At 41.5% G+C, this 23,626-nt stretch overlaps 2 protein-coding genes across 2 annotated transcripts; both read right to left on the bottom strand.

Annotated features, from left to right (window-relative positions):
- Positions 1 to 1,049: 1,049 nt before the first annotated feature.
- lgi2a (leucine-rich repeat LGI family, member 2a) lies at positions 1,050 to 5,218 on the bottom strand (the record flags this gene model as incomplete). Its single annotated transcript, XM_083992787.1, has 8 exons — positions 1,050 to 1,867; positions 1,960 to 2,124; positions 2,327 to 2,496; positions 2,665 to 2,736; positions 2,983 to 3,054; positions 3,648 to 3,719; positions 4,634 to 4,705; positions 4,956 to 5,218. 8 exons carry the CDS (start codon positions 5,216 to 5,218, stop codon positions 1,050 to 1,052), a joined length of 1,704 nt encoding a protein of 567 aa, XP_083848913.1.
- A 730-nt stretch (positions 5,219 to 5,948) lies between these two features.
- On the bottom strand, positions 5,949 to 19,405 carry sepsecs (Sep (O-phosphoserine) tRNA:Sec (selenocysteine) tRNA synthase). The gene is made up of 12 exons (XM_083992890.1): positions 19,271 to 19,405; positions 17,949 to 18,062; positions 17,711 to 17,865; positions 16,792 to 16,910; positions 16,464 to 16,622; positions 16,146 to 16,299; positions 15,938 to 16,040; positions 15,673 to 15,802; positions 14,606 to 14,697; positions 11,794 to 11,887; positions 10,954 to 11,044; positions 5,949 to 8,909 (listed from the first exon to the last, which is right to left on the bottom strand). The coding sequence occupies exons 2-12, from the start codon at positions 18,060 to 18,062 to the stop codon at positions 8,663 to 8,665; spliced, it is 1,458 nt and encodes a 485-aa protein (XP_083849016.1). The 5' UTR covers positions 19,271 to 19,405; the 3' UTR covers positions 5,949 to 8,662.
- Between the last annotated feature and the right edge of the window lie 4,221 nt (positions 19,406 to 23,626).

Here is a 23,626-nt window from a genome sequence, read left to right as displayed (position 1 = left end):
ACAAATGTTGTTTTCTTCAGTTTTGGACAAAGTATGCCCTCTATCAAATCTATTTATTTGAGGCCACTAACTTCAACTGTGAGGAGCCTCTTTTGGTTATGTTAGTAGTTCAATAACTGTAGTTATATTTTCACATACAACATCAGTAAGTTTCATTTCCCTGACATCACCTAAATGCAGGTCCTTTAACTTAATGGATAAAAACAGCTTTTATCTACCTTGCCACTGAAAGTACCATTGAACTAATAGGGTATCTAACTGGGAATTTCTATTCATATACATCTGTCTGAGAAGGTGTTCACTATATCCAGTCCTAAAACAACCCCTTCTGTTTTTTTACTGTGTGCAGTATAATCTATAGCACTTACAGTAACATTTCCCACTAAACAACTACACTCTTATGACTGTCATCTCAGCTCTTATGGTTAAAGGTTTGTGCTTTCAAGACATTCCCTGTATGACAAAAGCATGTGGGTGTGATACTTAATCACGGCCAGAGGGAGGCACTGTGGGTCCATCAGAACCCAGAAGGCAACATCCTGTACATTATCACAGGCCATGAGGATAGGAAGTAAGTGGCAACCAACTCTGTTTCATCTTCAGTTAACCAAAATGAGAACAAACTAAAACTTAATACCATCACTCTCTCAGGTCCTGGTCCATTGATTTTAGTATAAAACTATTAACATGGGGGGATATTAAACATCTAAACATCCAAACTGAACAAATTATATCTACATTTTTTCCACCCTCAGGAATGTCAGCAGGATATTGATACCAAGTACTTTGTACAATTTCAGAAATGCAACTATCTTTGAAAGTCGAAAGGCTGTGAGGACAGGTAATGGGACAAGGCCATTGAGAAATAGTCAAGAGACCTTAAGAAACTCAAAGGATTCCAACATTACTCCGCCCAGATCTTACTTGTGAAAGAAAACTATGTAGTAGTTGATATTAACCAGTTCAAAAAACTCTGGTCCATTCTATTCCCTTCACAAATGTATCGTGGAAGACGTTTGATTGTGGGAGGGGCAATAAGGCACAGACCCTCACAAGCTCAAGTCAATGATGATGTGTTCAAAGATCTGTGTGTTTCCCTTGAAGCTGGAGGCAAAGATGAAGTCTCTGCGGTCAGTGGAAACCACAGTGAAGGAGCGTGGTGCCTGGATGTACACCTCCTTGAAGCGGTCAAAGAGTTTGTTGTCATCATCCCAAAGGTACATCTGTGAGAAGGTGTAGTCACTTCCCAAGGCCAGGTAGTAGCGTTCTTTGAAATAGAATGGCTGCAGAATCATGGATCCTCGGGACGGTAAGGCCTGAATCTCTGCAAACTGTTTGGCACCCCAACGTAGAACTTTGGAGTCTCCAATATAGCGTGTCATAGCCAGGTAGAGCTCCCCCTTGATGCGAAAGTGCTTCACAGCTACAACATCCTCCATGTAGGGGATCTCACCCTGCAGGATGAATTTCTGGTTGTTCCGGCTCCACTGGTAGATCACGGGCACCTGTGAGCGGCTTGCTAAAATAAGATGTGCCTTCCCATCCAAGTCCAGGAACTCTGCATCCGTGTCACGGTACCACTCGTGCAGTGACTGGTATGAATAAAAACCCTTATCGTTCCATTTGTAGAGTGTGGACAGGCCTGCTTTTGAGCTGTCAGCAATCACAAAGAACCAGTCAGTGCCAATCTGGAAAGCCTCAATGTCGTTGGGCTTGGAGATCTTGGACACCTCAATGTCCTGGAACTTGCTGAACCTACTTTGGTCCTCATCAAACCTGTAGATGTGGGAACCACCAAATAGCTGAGCCACGATGACAAACACCTGGTCCTGGATCACAACCGACTTGCACCCAACTATGGACTGACCTAAAAAGGCAGCAACAATGAAATACATTAGATTGACAACATGAGTGTAAAGCTTGAGTATGTTCTGGGAGGTTGGTAAGGCACTGATGTACCTGTGATATTATCATAAGTCCTGAAGTTCATTTCTATGTGGTCCCATTGGAAAACCATGCAGCTCTCTATGCTGGGAGCAGCAATAGTCACATAGACATCATTCTTATAACTGAATGTGTCAACAGACAGAGACTCGGATGCCACAGACTGATGGAGGACAAAATCTGTGAAAAGAAGCATTCAGAATAAAAATAAATAAATAAACTTGGTAATGAAAGAAACGTTGACAATGTTAAAAGGGCAAACAGGGAAAAGAACACTTCTGCCCTTTCTGCATACTGCATATTATGCAAGTCAGGGGTAAGTTGGCTGATACTGATGCCAGATAGACTAAGGACAAGGCCAGTTGGCTCAAGTGTTTCTCACCCGTTGAGATGCACTCATTGTGCAGGCTGTTCATATCATTGAGGCGCTTGTCCTTCATCTCCTCTGGTCCAACACACATGACATCTGACACTGTGGCATTGGTGTTCTTCAGCCACGTCATCAGCCACTTGGAACGGCAATCACACTCAAAAGCATTGCCTCGCAGGTCCCTGTACAAGGGCAGAACTGTATGTTATTGCTGAGAAACAAAGTAAACAAGGTAGAAGTGAAGGAGAATAAAAGGAGGAGAAAGGAAAGTTAAACATTGACACAGTACAAATTGTTGACAATACAGGACATTATTCTATGCATCTTACTTAACTGAGAGACAAACTCACAGCTCTATCAGTGAGTCCAGGTCAATGAAGAGATCTCTAGGCAAGGCTTTGATGTTGTTGTTTGCCAAAGATCTAGAAACAGCAGCAAAATATCAATACAATAAAAACTATCCATGTAAGAAAATGATCATTCCTTCTCAAGTCAATGGGCAAGGACCAGGTTTAGAGATAGTGTGTAGAACTCAGTTATATTAAAATATCTGGATAATTAACATACAAACATCATATCATTCTTTTGTATAGCATGTGTCAGAATTACTTGTAGTAATAGCATCATATGAACAGTAAATATTGTATTCAACAGTCTTTGAAACATACAAGTGAGTCAAGTCCCTGAGTCCTCTGAAGGCATATCTGGACGGGGTCTCTAGTTTATTACTCTCAATGAACCTGTGCAGGATAAAAAAAAAAGAAAATACAGTGAATTTGTGAGCAGTCTTTAGTATGTTCATCTGCAGCATGTGTATGAATTAAAACAATGCATCATACCTGATAATGTATTTGGCATGATATAATTTATAATTTGTAATACAAGTTATCGATGGTGTTGTTCCCAAAACACATGAAAAAAGTACTCATACACATATTTAACACAGTCAGCTGTTGTGTCACTGAGGAGGAATGTGAATGTCACATTGTGCATTCTGAATCTGATTAATTGTGTGCAGTTTCTGAATTGCATATTTTCTCTAAACTCAATGTTGACAAATTACTTAATGTTGACTTTTTTTACTATGAAGAAAAACTGAAACCACTAGAGGGCGTACAGTCGATACTTTCCTGTCTCACTCAGTCTGAAAGACCAACATCAAACCACATAGCCTCATGCCCACAGTAAACCGTTCTGTTATGTCAGACTTAAGTGTACAACTTTACCCAGCAACAGATTTTAAGTAAATAGCACACATGCATCTATGCAAGATATGCAATTATTACACAAATCCAAAGAATGTCTTTGCAATGAAAACATTATTAGAACTTACAGGTACTCCAGATGTGAAAGGCCTGAGAATGCATCATCCCTTATAGTTGTTAGAGAGTTTGAATTCAAAAGCCTGGAATGAACAATAAAGATAAGACTTTAGACACTGACATTTCTCAGATTGTATTATTGCTAAGCAAGATAAATCACAATCAGTAGACAAAAAATGAGTCAACTCTGAATGCTCTTGGTGTAGTTACTAATGCTGACACTTGTGAAATCAAGACTGGACACAAAGTCACGATACCCACAATTATTCTTTGACAATTTCAGCACAGTTTTAAAAGAAAGATCAAGAAAAACACCTTTAAGAACACAAATTCACATAAAGAAGTAAGCCTGATGTGGATCTAACACATCCCTCCGCTCAAGTGCAACAGAGACAGCCCACAGAAAAACACTATGTAATTCATCAAGTGTGTCATCCCATTGGTTAAATGCTCTATCTGCCACGCCTTTGTTTGTGCTACCATCAAACAAAGCAGACTGACGGCCTGTTAGGTACAATATGGCATGGGACTGCACAGATTCTCAAAACTTGATTTTCACTATTTATTTGCAAGTGCCTACTCTGTTTAAAGGCCCTGCCAGCTAATAGCTTTAACGCATATTAGACAGACTCAAAGGGTGCATCACTGTATCTGTGTTGTAACAGAGTTAGTCACAGCGATATGCACCTCAATAGCATACAGTACAAGCCAAAGTTAATTTCTGCTATGAACTGCCAAAGTGTTTTGTTTTTGTGTTTTTGTGTGTGTGCGTGTGTGTATCACAGCTATATACGGCTATACACATTCTGAAGTGTCAGTCATCTCAACACCCACATTGAAAGGTGTATTCAATCTTCAAATGTCAATGATTTGCAATAAGTTTTGGACTCAATCTGTCCTTGCATTTTTGCTTTGATAGGAACCTTTGCCACAAGTAAACTGTGGCCCATGACATCTCATCAAACAGAGGTGCTACAGGCAGATGAAGTATCCTTACAGTAACTGGAGAGACGGCATGTGAGAAAACATAGCCTCTTTGACCTCGGAGAAAGTTCCATTGACGATACTCCTGAAAGGAAGAGGCAGAAATGATAAACAGAAAGCTACCACAGGAGGTAAAATGCTGTAAAGTCATTAACTGGTGAAGGCAGGACTGCAATGCCTTTCAATCTCAGCTGTTATTAAGATGAGGTGCATTGAGACATACAGCCAGGGGCTGCAGAAACCAAACCCCATATGCCAATATTGCAGTATTTTAAACGTAAATACATTTTAAACTATATATTGAGTGAAAAAAACACAAGGGGAGGTTTACTCACAATGAATTGATCTCGTTGGGGGATATCCTTGGGACATAAGAGGACCCGACGCAAATGATAGACTCCCTGGAACAGCTGCATGTTGAAGGACATCGGAAAGCCTTCTTCAAATGAGCCGGTTGACACAGGCAGCTCAGCGACACAAAAAGCAATGCCCAAATCTTGAGAGTTGGCAGCATCTTCTTTGCCGGGATCGCATGTGTGAGGTTCGCTGAGAGCACGGATCGAGGCAGATGGCACCGCGCGTTTCCACCCTGCACCATGAAATGCTGCACTGGCTCCCTGACATCAGCAAATCAGCTGCAGCTCCCCTCCGTCCACTTTCATTATTTATTAAAGCCAGAGCTCCAGCTCCAGTTTAACTGTTGGTTAAACAACCAACAACCACACATGACGAACAAAAAAAACCCCTACATAAACAAGGTATTATGAAGCTGCTGATCTGCAGACGTGGATGTTTCATACATGCTTTCAGTGACGCGCCTCAGAGCATGCAAGCGAACATATGTTGCATTTGCATTTGTTTTTCAATGTATCAGCACGTGTAGCGCATACAGTGGATCTGTAGGCTTGAAAATAGACATATGAAGTGACCTCAGTTATACGCGCATTTAGATTGTGTTACCATTTTGACATAAAGAGATTTATTATTAAATAGAATATAATATTAAAGTCTCTCGGCTCGAGACAAATCGTCTAATAATACATAGGTAATTTTCATATACAGTCAGCTGTATAGTACTGAACCCCTCCTCCACACTGAGGCTCTGAGGCGCATAGCTGCAGCACCATGGACAGCGTCTCTGAGCCGGTCCACGCAGGGCTGCTCTGCTGGTATATCCTTTACAACTATACACAACTGCAGTCTCAGTGCTTATATAAAGTATGTAGTCTATATATATACACAGTATCAATATACAGTACAGTGTGTGTACACTGAATCAGTCAAAAAAAGGTAGAAACTGCTACAAGTGGAAACCTGGACATATTGTTCAGAGCAAAATTTCTCCTTTATTCTGCTTTAGACAAAATCATTTTCAAATATTTCTCATTAAATCTGAATAGACCTTTAAATGAACAAGCAGGTTTTATTTTATTGTAGCCTATTTATTAGCTCAGGGGTTCAGCCACCAAGATGAAGGCTGGTATTGATTGTTTCCATGCATTTCCTCAGTGTGGTGTGATATTTCCCAGTTTTTCCATTTTCTTTGTCTTCAAGACAATTCTTCCATCTACCGTATTTCTTGTTATATCTTGTTGATATATTGGTTAATCTGAATTGTAACTTGCACTTGGAAATTCAAGACTTCAAACAAAATGAGTTCAAGACAAAAAAAAAAAAAAAAAATTTGGACATTTTTCAAAAGGAATAAATAGTGGGGCACAGGCAGGATAATTCCTTGTATTTCATTGGCTGTTGCTGCTCTTAACATACATTGCAGTTCTTTGAGGTTTTGTTATTCCACAGTTACAAAAGGCGACTTTGCAGCCTTGCTGTTGGCAATAGATAGTTTTGGTACACTGATCTTTTTGGGAGCAGGCTGCTCATTGGTGGCCCCATTTGAGCCACTCGCACTTCATCACCACTGAACTTTACCTGGCAGCTGCTGAGAGCCCCCGAGCGAAGGCCCATTTGTCAAGCAGCAACATCCCCGGGGTACTTGGACTTATGATTGAGTGTGTGAAGCGCAGATTCAGGAGGAATATTTTTAAAGGCGTCTACTCTGGTGAGGAGGTGTGACAGTAAATAATCATTTCAGGTACACAAGAGACAGCTAAAACTTTAACAATTAAGACATTGAGAAAACACTCTGACATTCTGATTAAGCGGAAAAAAAACACAATGCAATGTCTTGTGCAAGTTTCTCAGTGGTGGCCTTTTTTTGATTTACACGCTGCAGCAGATTTGATTAATAGAGGGGGATTCTTTAAAAGTGTCCAGCACAGAAAAGCAGGTCTGGCTCTCCATCCTCACAGAATATCTGCTAAATCAGCAAAAGAGGTAAAAATACAGAAAACGGGTGACAGGGAATGAAGAATGAAGAGAGATGAAGGAGCAACTGATGTTTTAACGACATTAAAACAGCATTTCTGTATATGAAGAGGGAGCTCTGACATTTGCCTCCTCAATAGAAACCAGCATTTAAGCTCTTTAGTGAGAGCCTCCCCCTTTAGAGAGCTGCACTGTACCAGCTCTATTATAGAAAAAAAACAAACACTGTGTGCAGTGAATATTCTGTTAGCAGCTCAGTACAGCTTGGGAACAGTCAAAGTGTGCTGATACAGCAGCCTTATCTGACACCAGCCCACTTTCAAAGGCTGCCGGGCAGACTGGCTCTGCTGTTGCTGTACGTGTATTCCAACCTGCATGACTAATTACAGTTGAAAAACCAACATGCGCTGATTGAATACACTGTCACACAATAGCACCCATGGGCCAGGCACAGGTGCAGCGACTATGAGAGTCTGTACTTCCAGTTCTGCTACATACATGATTGTTTCAACAACAAGCATGCAGCAGCAGAAGCAGCTACATCACATGCCAAAAAATTTCAAAGAGCAATCAGCCTTGATAACATGCAGCAGATGAAGGGGACGGCACAGAGAGAACTTGGACAGTGCAGTATCGAGATATAGATTAGTCATCAGTCAGAGAGGCTTTAGTAGGAGTCTATTTTTGTGCCTCGGGGCACTACCTACCCTGCTTCCTAATGACTGAGACTGGAGAGCAGCAGGAGGAAGAGAGAGGATGTGTTTTAAAAAAAAGTCTGAAATGTGCACATAGAGATGTGCGATTAAACATCCATTTCCCTGATGTCCAAGTACATTGTTAAATGCAAAATACAATGAATTACATGTCTCTTAAATTGTTAATGTTACACACAACCTCATTTAATTCACTCCATACAATGGAGCTCTATGTTTAGTGTACTCTCATTGATTATCTGTTACTTACTATGTGATCCCAAGCCTGAAGATAAACAAGTCAAATACCATACTAATGCAATACACAGCGTTAAGGACCTAATGGTGGTTGTATCGCGTTACAATACACAACAGAAGACATAGAACCACATACTGCAGTTGGAAAAGCGTAATGTATTCCCACCAGAGAACACAGATACAGTACGTACACAGTGGCATCTCAGTTTATTTTAAACTGAAGGAGTTAGATACTGAATATTTCAGCCAACTACTGCAATGAGGGGACTTTAGATGGCGTTTAATCAACACATACATGACATCCATGAAATCAAGACTTTAAATGATAGAGCCACATTTTGAGTGCAAAATCGATAATGAATTAAGTATTCTGCATCTTTGCAGATGTTTTAGTCTAACTTTAGATCAGTGCCATACAACCACATGCTCCCTGGATGTATGTGTATGCACATTATGTCCTTACGATATCTACTAATTAGCACACCTGCTCAGAGGAGGGAATTAATCAGTGACATCAGCTCGTGTCATTTTTGTTTGTAATGAACACCTGCACGCAGTTTCATCGCCAGCTGTCGGAGGTGAACTTGTGTCTTTGACCTTATTACAGTGTCTGGATTGACGATCCATCAGCAAGTGCCATTCACAACACACACACACATACACCCAGTTTGACTCGGGTAAGAAGAAGTAAGCGCAGGCAGCAGAGGGAAGTAGAGACCACTTTGTGCACTTGAGGCTGTTGAGATGTTCTTATTTTAGTAGTGTCACTCTCCTGCAGTGTCCTCCTGGTTGGTTGGAGGCACAGAGGAGCTACTGTTAGCCACTTTTAATTCTTTCTTCAGAGTCTTCAGGCACTTGTCGAGCCGTTTGATGCACAGCGTGACGTCTTCCCGAGTGATGCCCACGGCGGAGGCAGCATTGAGGTAGGGAGTGGGGTACGCCTCCGAGTGCGACATAAACCCACGGAACGTGTGCCCGCTTATGGTCTGCTCCTTGCCCAGCGGTATTACCCTAGAGGCATGGATGAAAAACAAGAATGATGCAGTTGGAGTATTATTGAACCTACTGGGGAACAGACTTGTTTAATATTGTAATTTTTTTTTTTTTAAACATGGACAATGACAAACAAATAGTACCATTACACTTTTACTGCTTATTTAATTAAAATGAAATGTTGTAGGAATATTCACCAGGGGAGTCAAATGACCTTAAAATGTGTACTACTCAATATGAAATAGCAAAATGAGCAATATTGAATTTACTCCTTATCTCAGAAAACAACAATACAAGCGGCCTATGTAACAATTTACCCTAACAAGAATTATCAGATGATGGTACTGTAAATGCTGCAATACAATGTATGTTTTATGTATTTATGAAAAATACCATTAGATGAATGTGCAAAATTAAACTTTCAGTAACTGATGTTGGACCACTTGGTGGCAACAACAAAACAACAATGACACATCATCATCATCAGTTAACATGTCAGATTTTTCAACATTCACTCGCCTTTTAGCTCCGTTTTGGTCTCCACCAGCTCCTGAGGGACATATCTGTCTCTTCAGCTGCTAAACGCTCCACTACCAGCCAACACTTGACACCATGACTGGTGCATGGTTGTTTTTTGATCAGCTACCTGTTGCCTGACAGCACAGCAGCAGCAGCAGCAGAGTGTTGGGCTGGAAAACTCAAAGCTCTGGAGAGCCGCAGAGTCGAGTGATAAATCTCTGTGGGTTCGTCGCTTATGAGAAACCCCTTTCATATACAGATGGCCATGGTATCCACTGTAAGTATTCATTATTGATTGCAGCAGCCTCAAAGGCCATTAGCATGTGACAGATCTGCCAAACACTTAGAAAGGAAGAGGAAGGAAGGACAAGAGGGAGGCTCCATTCAGTCACTTCCTTCAATTCCTTCCTAAACCAAATTTGGAGGTGAAGACTAGTAAACTTTTAAACTGTAGTTTGACTAGTAGTTAGACTCACTTGAATGTGAAATAAATCGCTGGCCAGCTATTAGGACTATGTATATGTGGGAGATAAGATGTAGATCTCTGTTCATCTGTTTTTCTAGGATAAGAGAACAGCTGACAGCTGATGTGAGAAACCCTGCCCCACCCTCCTCACTGCATTCTCAGTTGAGGATACTTAACTTAATGAAAGTGTAAATATGAAGATTAATGTGTGTCATTGAAGCATAAAGTTTAGAAGTCAATGCCTCTCATTTGGTATGCTGCAGAGATACGGGGATAAAAGACTTTAGCAGGCGCTAACACTCCGACCTTGGAGAAAAAAATGCTCATTTGAAAGAAAGCAAAAGGGAGGAAGGTGGAAGAGTGGAGGCCAGCTCCTTGATGCGTTTGTTATGCAACTGAGCCACGGGTGCATTCAAATCACCAAACAATCATGACAGAATGACCCAAATAAATCATTTATTCTGGATATTTTAAATATTTAGATCGGCTCTCATGCTTGGTCAGAAGCTACTGCAGGGGAAAAGAGAGGGAAAGAAATGACCCTCAACTTGATATTTGGTATTTATGCAGCCATGACAGACTGAGGCAGAAGGCAACAGTGAAGAACTGATAAATCCCCCTGCCAACAGCTGAGAAAAAAACAACAAAAAACCACTAGAGGTGGGATAGGAGCTCAAACATGGCCGCCGGTGCTGCATTACAGTTAGTTCCTGCTGTGGAGACAACATTGCTCTGTGGATGCTAATGGAAAAACCCTGTTAAATTAGGAGGCAGCCCTGATAGGATGGGCTGACTAATCATCTAAAGTAGTTTCTGTTCCACCATATTCAGCAGATCCATCTGCCTGATTGCTGATGTCCACTGGCAGCACACGGCTCATCCCCTTGTTTTTGAGGACACTAACAAACACTATTTTGACTTTAGTGGCACATCAGTTCACTCCGTGTCTTTCCAAGCTTTGTTTCTGACCACAACACACACACACACACACACACACACGCCCTTGTTCTGCCTCCCCACCCCCTGTTTTTTCCATTTGCAGGCCAACGTGGCCATGCCCTTTTCAAGTTTTCATACCTGGCTCCTGACACTTGGCGGGTGAACAACATGGAGCCCAGCTGAGTCACTGCCTTGTCGTTGTCAGCCTGGAGACCATCCAGAGACATGGCTGGAAGAAAGAGATGCCACACCCAACACACACATTTAATCCAGCTGAATATGTAGCCTGTGCTCATTCATTTTAACCACACCAATGGAGTCATTTCCACTTTTCCCACGTGTATTCATTTCAGTTTTCTACCAGACGTGGTCAAAACTGACTCTATCCAGTCTGTAGCCACATTTTCACAAAACATTTCTTTGCCCAGATGTAAGATTTTTGTTGTTGATGTCTGGATCTTTTATTAGAGAAACAAGCTGAGCAAAAAAGCAACAACAGCTCAGCTCACAGCATCTCCCACACGTCCTGCATCTACTCAACAGCATTAGATAAACACTGATTCTTATAGCAAAACTGCTTCTTTCAGTGTTTTTACTGGTTTTAATCACATGGTCCATTTGTTTTTGGAGGATTGGAGCTCTAATAATTCAGTTCCACCCACAAAAAACACCTGCTGATTAACACTGAGGGAACCCCAAGAGAAGACAACAATTCCCATCATCCAACACTACCAAATTCCATCTTGTATTGTTTTTTTGATTCAGACAAACCCAGCGACAGAAATGTATATTGTTTTGTAATGATTATGTAAGTGTCAAATTTGTTTGGTTTCTGTTTGGAAAAGAAAAAAATGTCAATAAAAAAAGTATATATTGTGTATTTAAAGGAATGTAGGAATCTAACTTCCACTGCTCTAAAATCTAAATATATGGGAATAGTCTAGAGTCTGGTGTGTAGTAGCAGCAGAGGGAGCTTACCTAGTGAAATGGGGTTATGTGGGGTGTGAAGCAGTCTCTCCCCGTGTGCAGAGGCCAGACCCTTCAACTCCTGAGCCAGGAACAAATAAATCTCCTGCAGGCCAAGCAGACGGAAAAAAGAAAAACACATGAGGAGACAGAACAAGAGGGAGCAAGGGCCGCGCAAGAGATCTATAAATAGTAGCACAATGCTGCTTTCACACACTGCCACAGCCTTATTTTAGCAGCGGCAGCCTTGGATTTATTGCTAATCAAGCAAATCTACCCGCAAGCAGGCCGGTCCACGTCCAAACCCACAACCCCCCCTCTCTCCTCTCTCCTCTCTTTCCCCCCCTGCCTGGCTGTGTTTCCCACCAAACCTCCTCTCCACCTCTGGCCTCTGGATCTTTGCTCACATCACACATCCACCTCTGAGATCAATAACAGAGGCAGGAGAGGAGGAGCACATCATTTTACCCTCAGATTTCCCAGCGTCCACATGTTTGAAGATATGCTGACATGGCGTGTTTTTAGCGCGGCGTATCAAAGCGGTGTGTGGAAGGACACGATGGAGTTTTGAACACAGACCAGGCAGGGAGGGAGGGAGGGGGAGGCTGCACAACAACAAATCACAGGGTCTTTGTTGCTTGCTACTGGCGCCAGATTCCCCAGTGAAGCGTCGCACATTAGAAGGCTGTGCTCTCTGCAACACTGGGGATGTGTGTGCGCGCGTGTGTGTGTGTGTCCACGTACTCTGCTGACTCATACGTTCCTAATTTGAAAGCATCAAGAAGGAAAATATTTTCTCAAACACAAACAGCCTTTCAATGATGTCAAGTGTCACCAAGTCTGTCCGTTGTTCTCTAATAACAATGGACGACTTTCTCGTCCTTAGAGGAGGGGTGCAAGTGGTGGGGCGGGTGTGCGTGGCTACGACTCTGCAGACAATAAGTGCGTGTGTAGCAAAAAGCACACATCATCTGTTGGCTCCTTTCGACATCCAGACATTTTTGAAAATGCTTACATGAGGCTGTAAATGAACCTCTGCAGATGAAATGTCTGAATTATTCATGAGCTTTTGACCCCAGGAGGGACGTGAGGAAATCACTCAGTTCTCCACACGCTATGGAAAAAACAAGTCCTGCACATTAATTATGCATAATGTGGACCAAGAGAAATCAATAAGCCTTGATGGAGCCGGGTCATGCGAGAGGCCGGAGGAGTTTCCTAGCTGTATAATTCGGCTATGGAGTCAATTTTACACAGGCAGCCCTATGGGGTATTGTATGCCATCCTGTAAGAATGTCATTTTTAGACCTGAGCACTGCAGGTTCTGTCTAATTTGTGATTTCTGTACATTTCTATTTGCAAAAAAAACAACATATCTTCCCAGAAAAAAGTCACTTCTTTCTCGGTTTTTCCAGAGGACTGAGCATCACGAGGAACGAGATACAGTCTGGTACATTTACAGTACATTTATGGCACAGCAGTCCGGAGGTGTGAGAATGCTGCAGTGCCTCCCATTTAAAGAAGGGGATGCTGCATTGTGAGCAACTCTGCTTTAAAGCACGGAGCCACCAGGGGATGTTTTCTGAAACTTCTGGATCAATTTTATCTTGCTATAGCATACTCCTCCCTCGACGGAGCTCAGTGCTTGTTCAGGCTGAAAGTCTCACTCATCTTCCGTTAGACTGCAGGTAAAGCAGAGCTCCCCACACACACACACAGTCATAACATGTGATCCTGCAATTCAATCCAACTTATATAAGCTGTTCTTTGCCGTCTTCAGAGGAGTGATGTTGACACAGCATGCACAGAGTCGTATTCAGAATGATTCTATTGCGTGACTGACATTGCTGCAGTGTTTTTATACCATCTACACTGTTTCCATCAAAACATTTGAGAGGATCCAGTAGTTATCACACACTACCTCAAGTACCTGTCCCACTATATTTAGCCTTATTAAAGTGATACGCCAACATTTTTTTTTGTGTCTTGCCTCACTCCCGAGTCCATGACCAGCAGATAGACACCATCCTTTCGACTGTGCGTGCAGTAATGAGGGAGATAGAGCCGTATCGGCGTAATTAGCTTAGCTCAAACGCTGGAAGTGTATGGGTAGTGTTAGCCTGCCTCCTACCTGAGCTGAAATCAGCAGTCAGAAGCTGATTTCATTTTAACTCTAAACTCTGTAAATATATTACTTTATCGACATTTCAAGCATTTTTAGGCGAGAAAGTAGCCGTTTAGATCAGCAGTGTGTCGTTAATTTGTCTAAATACCAGCTGTTTACAATTTTGTTCGGACGAATTCGGCGCTACTCAAGCTAGCCGTTGTGACCAACGCACTTCCGGTTACTTTCACAAAATAAAACACCTGTTGCCCTTTACATACAGAAAACATGACGATAGAATTTGTGCTTTTACTTTGAAATAGGAAGCTAACCTACCCTCGATGTAGCTAGCTTGAACCAAAATAAACTGTCTTTGCTTGAACCCTCCGTTTTGACCGATCTCGTCCCGTTAGCGGCATTTGGCCGCTCAAGATGCCTTACCGGAGAGTTTTGTCAGCTCTGAGATGAAGATCAGTCCATTTAGAGTTGCTGAAGAGTGTCTCTGATGACTTTAGGTAGGAGGCAGGCTAACACTACCTACAGTATACACTTCCAGTGTTTGAGCTAAGCTAATTAAGGGCGATACGGCCTCTCCCTCGTTACTGCACGCACAGTTGAAAGGATGGTGTCTATCTGCTTGTCATGGACTCGGGAGTGAGGCAAGACACACAAAAAAAATGTTGGTGTATCCCTTTAAGTGATGTGTGTGTGTGTTCTCACCTTTCTTTCTGACAGAAGTTTCTTATAGCCGCTGGCTCCCAGGGTGAGAAGGGTGATAAGGACGTCAAGGGAGGGTGAGGCCGACGCCCGCCCTGGGTGCAGAAGGTCAAGAAGTGACTTTGACGAACAGTAACAGGAAGTAAACATGTGCAAATCTAATTATTTACAGGTTCAAAAATCCCACATTCACTTTATTTTACAACAATAAAATAAGAATCATGGCTGTGAAGATGGATATGGTTGACCAGGTATCAGTTTTCTCTGACTGTGTAAGACTCTGGCTGACAAAAAAAAAGAAAGAAATTGTATAGTCATGGGCGATAGTTACAGTTGGGTGTTGAATTTCAATACCTCAGGACTGACAAAAGTGCATCTGTAGCACTGAGAATCAGAATGAGTCATTAGACTCTTCTTTTTGTTTACTCCTTCTTTGAGCAAACAGATCTATTTAATGATCTGAAGCACAATAGTTATGCTATTCTATATTTCTTATTTGTTGTCATCAGAGCCTCAGTCTGATACAGTGTATTCCCTTGTGCCACTGAGCTGCAGCGGCGTCCAAAAACATTTAAAATGACATCAGTGAGCCACACTGCTGCCCTGTGTGATGCTGCTGAGGACAGAGAGGACTGACACATATTTGTTGATGATGAGTGAAATGTAGAATATCAGCAGCTCCTTCTTCTCATCAGATTTTTCATTTTAGAGGATAAAACATACAAGCACAATTTAATGTGTATCAATACAAATTTAAACCCTGATCAATAGAGGCAATTATTTATAACCCTCAAGGTATAGAAAGCCTTCTAGTATCATTGCTGGAATCCATGCATCATACTGACACTGAAAATTTTCAATAAATACTCCAATAAATACTAAATTAACATAATTTAAAATTCATGACATTGTAAAACTGTAATGTTTAAGTTGAATTGTTAAATCTGGTCATAAAGAGACATATGTCCTTAATAGAGTGAAGCCAATTAAATAAAGATAGTCACAGTGTATGTTTCACACATAATAATCTACTGAAATGCAGAAATGTGAGCACAAACACACACACTCACCTGGGTACATCTTGCTGATCTCCTGGATGAAATCCTCGTCAAAACCTGCGATTATGGCGCCACCTACTGGCACCATGAAGTTCTTGTCCAGGCTCTGTACAAAAGCGTCGATTCTTCCAACACGAGCCCCCTGAGCAAGTACATATGGTGATGTACATGAAGTATTTATTAGTTATATTTAGAGGTGTGGTCCTGTTAAACAGTCAATCACATGTTATGCTTAAAAACACAAAGGAGAGATGGCTTGGTGATGAGTGGTGCGTACCTGCTGTATGAGGTGCATGCATTTAGATGACTGTACGCCATATGCATTGTTTACTATGTGGGGAATATCATATTTGGCACATAGTGTGGCCAGCTCCTCAAGCCTGCAAGAGAAGATATTGGACTGTTAGGAATGATCAAATTTAAATGTGTACATTATTTGTAAATATTTGCTTTAAAACATTTGTGATCCTGCTGTGACACCTGACCTGTCAGGGACTCGTGGGGCAAAGCAGGACGTTGTTGAATGAACACACAGGATGTTCTCGGCTCCCAGCTCCTCCATCTTGCGCTCTACTGCTTCCAGATCAGTCCGTAGCTCGTCGCCTTCGAGAACGTTCTCCACCACCACCGGTTCAAAGCCTGAGGAAAACAGTCAAATGTGAGCAGGGGATGATGGGGTGCGATTTTCATCTCATAATGAAGCCCAATGTGCTGCCATATTCCAGGCTCCAGTCCGGCCTGTGAACAGGACGTGAGATGAGGCAACATGAGCATGACAGTGGGTGTTAGAGTCACATTGTCACCTGCTGTGATCATGGCTTTGAAACAGGACTTCTGGTCGATGCGAGGCCAAATTATGTAGCGAGCCTTGGGCCTCCGATGACGAAGGGTCAGGAAGCACAGAGTCAAGCTCATTCCTGTTGCCATGGGAACTACAAAGCAGCTCGCCACACTCCGCACACCTGTTGCCCAGAGGAAAAATAACATGCTTATTTTATTTCTCCATTTCCACCTGCAAGAAAAAAATAGCGAGTATGTGTCTGATATGATGACTCCACTTTCTGGGAGTGTTAAGTGTAAATGTTCTTGTAGAGTTTAATACTCTCCATTTGGCTGGTACAACATACACACCTGTGAGCTTTAAGATGTCCAACACCACCGAGTTGGTCAGCTTGTTGAGGAGACTGGATCCTGCAGCTTTGGGCTGAATAGCAGCGATGTCACCAGATCGTCCTATACCATGGATCAGCCTACACAAAACAGCTGGATGTCAAAACAGGAACTGTTAAAACAACTTCTTTGACTTTGACATATGATGTTTGTATGGCCAAAACCTCTGAATATACTGTATGTCAGTGCGCTTTTTTCTGGAGCTTTTAGTCATCTGTCATGAAATGGTTCAGTTCGGGGACTGCAACCTTTATAGGGGTGCATCTGAAAACTGATTGCTGGGGATTCTTCAGATGGGGCTGAGATAAAGAAATGCACTCTTTTTTTCCCAGGCCACGTAGGATCCAGTGAGTCCAGCAGTTGGGTCCTTCGTGGCCCTGCCCATCCCAGCATTCACTGCACGCCGTGGATCAATTACTTATCAAAACAAGAATGTTCAGACTCACAAACAGGATGACAACACATCAAGTCATTTGACAGAGACAGTTCTGGAAAGGACTACTAGATGCACCTTGAGTTACAAAGCTGAAACTTTTGGGGCCAAACTTTAGCTCTAATGGATATAGACTGACAGCACAGATGTACTTACTACTGTCAGATAAAAAATACAACTTTTTTTACTTACCACCTTTATCATCTTTTTCATTGCCTTTGCTCATAATAATGTTTTGTTTATTATGTACCAATATTGTCTATTTATTTCTATGATTATTCTTTTTTTTCTTATTCTCTAAGACCGCCAGTCATACTCCCAAGCTGTTGTTATTGTTTACTGTTCACACCTTGTCTGTCTGTCTTGTATTGTCACTGTGAAAAAAAATAAATAAAATAAAAACATTTTGAAAGAAGGAAAATAATCAAGCTGATAGCAGACATGAACCTGTAATGTCGTCTTGCCACCAGACTGGACGCCACTCTGCCTTCCCTCTCCCCCACGCCACAGTTGCCGAGGAAGTTGTTGCTGTCCATCACGGCCAGCTCGTTCAGGAAGAGCTCGATGGTGCTCTCACTCCAGCCCTCCTCTGGACACTTGCCCTGCAACACACAGAACGTCAGATGTGGATGTGTCTGCAGTGACCCTGAGGTAGCCTGATGTCAGCTCAGCGGTCGACTTTTACCTGCTCCAGTAAGTGTCTGATGAGCTGCTCATGGCCGCGGCGCGCCTGACACCCCTGACGAACGTAGGAGGACGACACTATCTTCTCGCTCAGGGTGAAGTTTTCACTGTTCATCTGTCAAACACAGAGAATCCTGCTTACATCAGCTGATGATTCTCCAATACTTTGACCACAAATGTCTTTATTTGCCTAGAATTCATCAACATGACAGTGTGTTTTTCAGTGGACTCCTAAGATCTGAAGCTCTATGATGTGGCAGTGTTAATGTGCAACTGATGTGTGATGCAATCTCGTCAACATGGAGAGGAGACATAATAAAATTTAAAGAGACGGTGTCCTACATCTTCTTAGGTCCATGACATGAAGAACTGAGGCTGTGTTTGGAGCAAAGGGAGGAACGACCAAGTAGGCCTATCAATAGGTTTGTGGAGATTGTATTATTGTACCGTCTGGGGCTCTGACATGATTGAGAATTTGTTATTTTGATGTAGTTATTCTTGTCCTCTTTGTGTTCCTCTTTCATGCGTTGTAGAGATTTACAAGTATATTTATGTGAGTGTGAGTGTGTGTAATTAGAAGTTATGTAGCAGTTTGGGAGGCTAGGTGTACTGATACACATTCATGCATCCAGTGTCCATAACATTAATGCTCCTACCAGCTACCAGGCTGTAGGGAAATAAACATGTGCAGCTATATGAATATTCATTTAAGTGTCATGCATCAATTAAGTTGCCCAGCCTAAGGGCTTACAAGACACATTTCATATTTAGACGACAACAAAATCATCAGAGTAGACAAAACAAAAACCACATGGAATTCATATAACCATATGGAAATCATATAAATAATTCACTTTTTCTTAGTGTCCAGGCACTTTTTTTTAATGAAAGTAGCTATATATTTGATGTAAAGTTAACTCCCTGCACATGGGTGTAACTCTTGGTGTCGTATGCAGTGCTGTTACTGTATAGTAACAGTGTTTAGACCACAGTCTATGGTTTATAATGTTTGATCTGAACGAGGCCCTGTCCTGGATGAACAGAGTCATGGACCTTGTGTTTGTTGTTCTGTTACCTGCCAAGTTTCAGTTTTCTGTCTGTTGCCTCACAGCAGAGCGTCAAACAGAAACACGTAAAAGCAGGAAACGTGCTGAACTTCCTTCCAGCCACAGAGAGTCTAAACGCAACGCTGGCGTGCATGCTCTCACTTCGAGGCGCTGTGTTGTTTACATTGAGGAGGAGGCTAACGTTAGCTGCTAGCAGCTCTGCTAAGCTACAGTTTACCTGGGAGGAAGAGGCGCGTGCAGCTGTGTGTCCTCTTACCTTTCCGTTAAAGCGCTCGTGCCTCCAGCCGTCAGACCGACCACACTGTGACACAGGCGAGGAAGCAGGAGCAGACAGCGGAGGAGCACGAGCAGGAAGAGGCTGTAAACCCACCACACTACGTCAGGCGGTCACATGACTTGTGAGCGCTGATCATGTGACCAACGTCAAGCGCTGCACGGAAGAGTCGCCGGCCAGCGTCAAGTTCAATAGAAAAACTAGTTCTCAAAGAAGTAGCCTATAACTTGACAAAAGAAGAAAAAACTTTTATTCAAATGCAAATAATTATATTAGCCTTAAGCTAAAAAAAATAAAAAATAAAATAAAAAATTACTAGTTCTATTAGGCGAGATGTTAATTTCTTTAAATAATGATTTTCACACAAAAAAAAATGACATAAATGATGCCTAATTTGCCTATGAATAAATTCCAAATGGAAAATATTCAAATATATTTATTTTTTAAGGATCTATTTGCATAGGACTGAAGGAAAAATAGAGGCTTAAACATAGAATATTGTAGGCTAGTTCATATTTTTGAAAGGTTTTCTTTTGTGAATAAATTGGTTTCAGAACAAAAATAGCTACAATTTGACTGAAAATATATCCATATATGCCTACAATATTTAGGCCTTTGGAAATAATTTGACATGTCACTCCTTTCATTCCAGATTTTAAATCTTATTTATTTGCAGCAACGTTTCATTACATGCAGGTTTGACAAGTCAACAATAAAACACTTCCATAGGAGCTTTGCAGGGGCAAAGGCCAGAATGGTGCAGATATACAGTAGTATGTCTATAGAGCGAATAACCTATAAGGAAGTGACGCACACACATAACCAACCAACCAACCAACCAACCACACACACACACACACACACACACACACACACACACACACACACACACACACACACACACACACACACACTTTGCCCATTTAAAGTAGCACAAACGTTTTTTAGTTACTGTAAATAGTAAAATAGTGGAATAAAAACAGACTAACTAAATGAAATGAAATACACACACACACACACACACACACACACACACACACACACACACACACACACACACACACACACACAGACAGACAGACAGACAGATAGATAGATAGATAGATAGATAGATAGATAGATAGATAGATAGATAGATAGATAGATAGATAGATAGATAGATAGATAGATAGATAGACAGACAGACAGACAAAGTCTCCATGTTGTCAGTTTGCCTCACCTTAATCATTATGCTCATGGCAACATTTGACATTTGTGCACTGAAACAAGTTTCTGTGTGAAAACCGGGCTGGGCAGTAGTCTATATCTGAAATGAATAAGCTGTGACATCACATTTGGCTGGAAATGCAATTCAATTCTTTAGGAGTAAAGACATAGATAGCACAATTTTATAACATCATAACAGTAGCCTATCATATCTGAAATTCAACTGCAAATAGGCTTCTGGAAAAATCTGTGTCAAACATTGTCATACAACATTAATTGACACTAAATACATTGTGCATTTGTAAAATACACTGGTTTCTCACACACAAGCAATGTGTTTTTTTTTTTGTTTTTTTTGTTTGTTTGTTTGTTTTTAATATTGACCTGCTTTTATAAACGTATTCATACACACGTGGGCATGGTTAAAATGACCAACTCTCGAGCAAAAAAAAAAACAAACAAATTTAAAAAAAAAAGTAGGCTAAGTTAAAACAAGATCAGAAACCAAACAGGCCCAGTTACATCCATGGAGAATTAGAGAATATCTGGAGGGATGATGCAGCGAAGGGGAGAGAAAGATGACAATTTGATGGCATAGCAGGGCTTTCAACTCAACAGCTATGCCAACATCTTGCCTTCCTTCCTGGACCCATGTTCTAACGCGGATGTTTTGGTGTTTTCCATTAATTCATCCAGAGGTCCATCTCCATCCAGAGGAGTCAGAAGAATCCAAAAACACTGCTGCACACAACGTGGACTGGTTTGGAATCGAGCCAAATAAACCCACGTTGATCCATATGCGCTTGGATGCGTTTACACTAAGTTCAAAAACACGCACTGTGATGTTCCGGTAGTGATAATATCAGGTGTAGCCTATGGTTCCAAACGGAAAAACCTCAATAGTCAGACATAAAAAAAAAAGAAAAGAAAAAAGAAATAAAGAAAAAGGGCAGCGCAGGTGTGGCCTCACAAACAGGGTTACACCTTCCAGCTGGGCCAACATGCACAAGCACCGAGAGAAAGCGAGCAGCAGTGATGACAGCGGGCCTGCCCTCCAGCTCCCCCCTCCGCCTCTGCCTCTGCCTCACAGCTTTACCATCACTTCTACCTGTTGAGCTGCGTCCCCCCAGGAACTCTCTGATCCAGCTCTCCCTCGGCCGCTGTCCTAGATCCATGTGTCTTGGCATCAGCGCGTCAGCAGAATAAAAGTAGGCTGAGGGTGGAGGAGATAAGTCTGCTTTCCACCGCCCACTTCTGTCTCTGGATGACTATCGCGCTTTACAGCGCAGGAGGTGTGTTTGGAGTTTGGAGGGTTGGCTGGCCAGCTGCGGCGCGGCGCGGCGCGGCTTCCTCCCGCACCTTTGGGCGCTGACGAGGAATTCTATTGGTCTGATTTAAAGTGGGACACCCTTTCCGATGAGAAACACCGATGAATGACCAAATCAATTCTGAACTTTCATAAGTTTCTTCTCCACCCTTTTAATTTAATTTAATTTTAAATACATGTTATAGGTGTAGAAACGGTGTAAGTTATCGCAGATATCATTTAGATCAGATTTTAGTCTAGAAAATCTGTTTTATAGTCTTTAAGACTGTTCACTATTCACAGTTTCTCTATAGGCGACGCCCATGAACCAAACTGTGAAGTCCCAGTTTACCAGAACTGTGACTTGCTGGTCCACATACGAAACCATGACTCCAGGATCCAGTTCATTAATGAGTCACACAGAGTGATTCAAAACCCGTCTAGACCAGAACGCGGTGACCATCCAGGACAGGACGCATCATTTTGTGGAAGAAGTCTTTATGACCCTTAATTACAACTAGCTCCTCCATGCAAACACAGTGTAGATGTTCAGTTATGTGGCACATTGTTTCCCCACATCACTGGATTACAGCTGTTGTGTATAAGCAATTCAAGATGGTGAACAATCAGTGGTCAAAGGAAAGAACATGTCCTCCCGCCAGATGCAGGATGGAGAACATTTCCATTTTATACAACTTTATTCTTCTACCTCACCTTTCTGAAATAAATGCTCCCTTTGTACTGTTATACATGTATCTGTCATCTTTCACCAGTAGTTACATTTCAGATTTTTTTGGGGGGAAAAACAAAAACAAGCTTGGCAACATCTTCAAAAAATTCATAAATAATTTATTTGGTCATATTTCTGATTAGCTCCAGATTCATTAATTCAAAAAACAATATGATGATCAAACATAAAAATATATGAAAAAAGAGAAAAGAAACTCCTGACCTGTCTGATTTATTTTGTGAAACCACTATGTTAATCTAACTAAATATAAATCTGCTCCAACAGATAAATGTTACTCATGCATCCAATAATATCGTAGGAGATATGACAGTGGGCATTTTTCCACTGAATGTTGAATTTTACTTGTGACACTTGAGCTACATTTTCTGTTCATGCTTTTGCACTGCATGAAACACAGCGATCCGCCAGAGCATTACAACAGGCAGCTGGTACAAACCCATGACCAGTTTATTCTGAATCATTTGAAGTTTTGATTATTTTCATGTTTCATGTCTTGACAAAAAATACACTGATCGGTCATAACATCAATTTAACACTGCATTGAAATGGACTATATTGTCTCAAATGGACGTAGATTTCATGTAAAATATGAAGAACATATTGAGACACTGAGCTGCCGCCTGTTGCTCATGCATTTATAAATTGAAGCTGATGAAAGAAACATATATTTTGTTCTTTTCAAACAATTTGACAATCCTAAAGCTGACATTGGTATGTTTGGCACTGCTGACTCACTTCCTAAGGTGTCGACAATGGCCACACCCGTTAACTCCCACAGAGCAAATACGTTAACGTGAAAAAAAAAAAAAATACAGGTTAATGTTTCCATTACGTACAGTAGGCATTTGTTTATAATGGTAACCACAGTGTGAATAGAAAATAAAGGGATGTAATCACTATGAGGAAGTTTAACTTGGTTTCAGAAAGGTGGCTGTGTTTACATTAATAGAGGACTCTCCTCTCTGTGAGCTGTGAGCAGTCCTCTGAAGTTAAACTGCCAGGGCAATCATTTAAAAAAAACAAAAAAACATCAGTGCCTGTCAATTCAATCTGTCAATTCAAACAACATATAAAC

This window comes from Trachurus trachurus (genome assembly GCF_905171665.1).
Source record: "Trachurus trachurus genome assembly, chromosome: 18".
Lineage (NCBI taxonomy): Eukaryota > Metazoa > Chordata > Actinopteri > Carangiformes > Carangidae > Trachurus > Trachurus trachurus.
This window is presented reverse-complemented; position numbering and strand designations above follow the sequence as displayed.

Excerpts from the sequence above, each read along its gene's own strand:
- sepsecs (XM_083992890.1), bottom strand. The coding sequence starts at position 18,062 with ATGAACAGTGAAAACTTCACCCTGAGCGAGAAGATAGTGTCGTCCTCC. Across the intron at positions 15,803-15,937 it reads GCATGCACCTCATACAGCAG|GGGGCTCGTGTTGGAAGAAT; the intron begins GTACGCACCACT and ends GTACTTGCTCAG. Across the intron at positions 14,698-15,672 it reads GATCAGCAAGATGTACCCAG|GGCGGGCGTCGGCCTCACCC; the intron begins GTGAGTGTGTGT and ends TTCTGCACCCAG.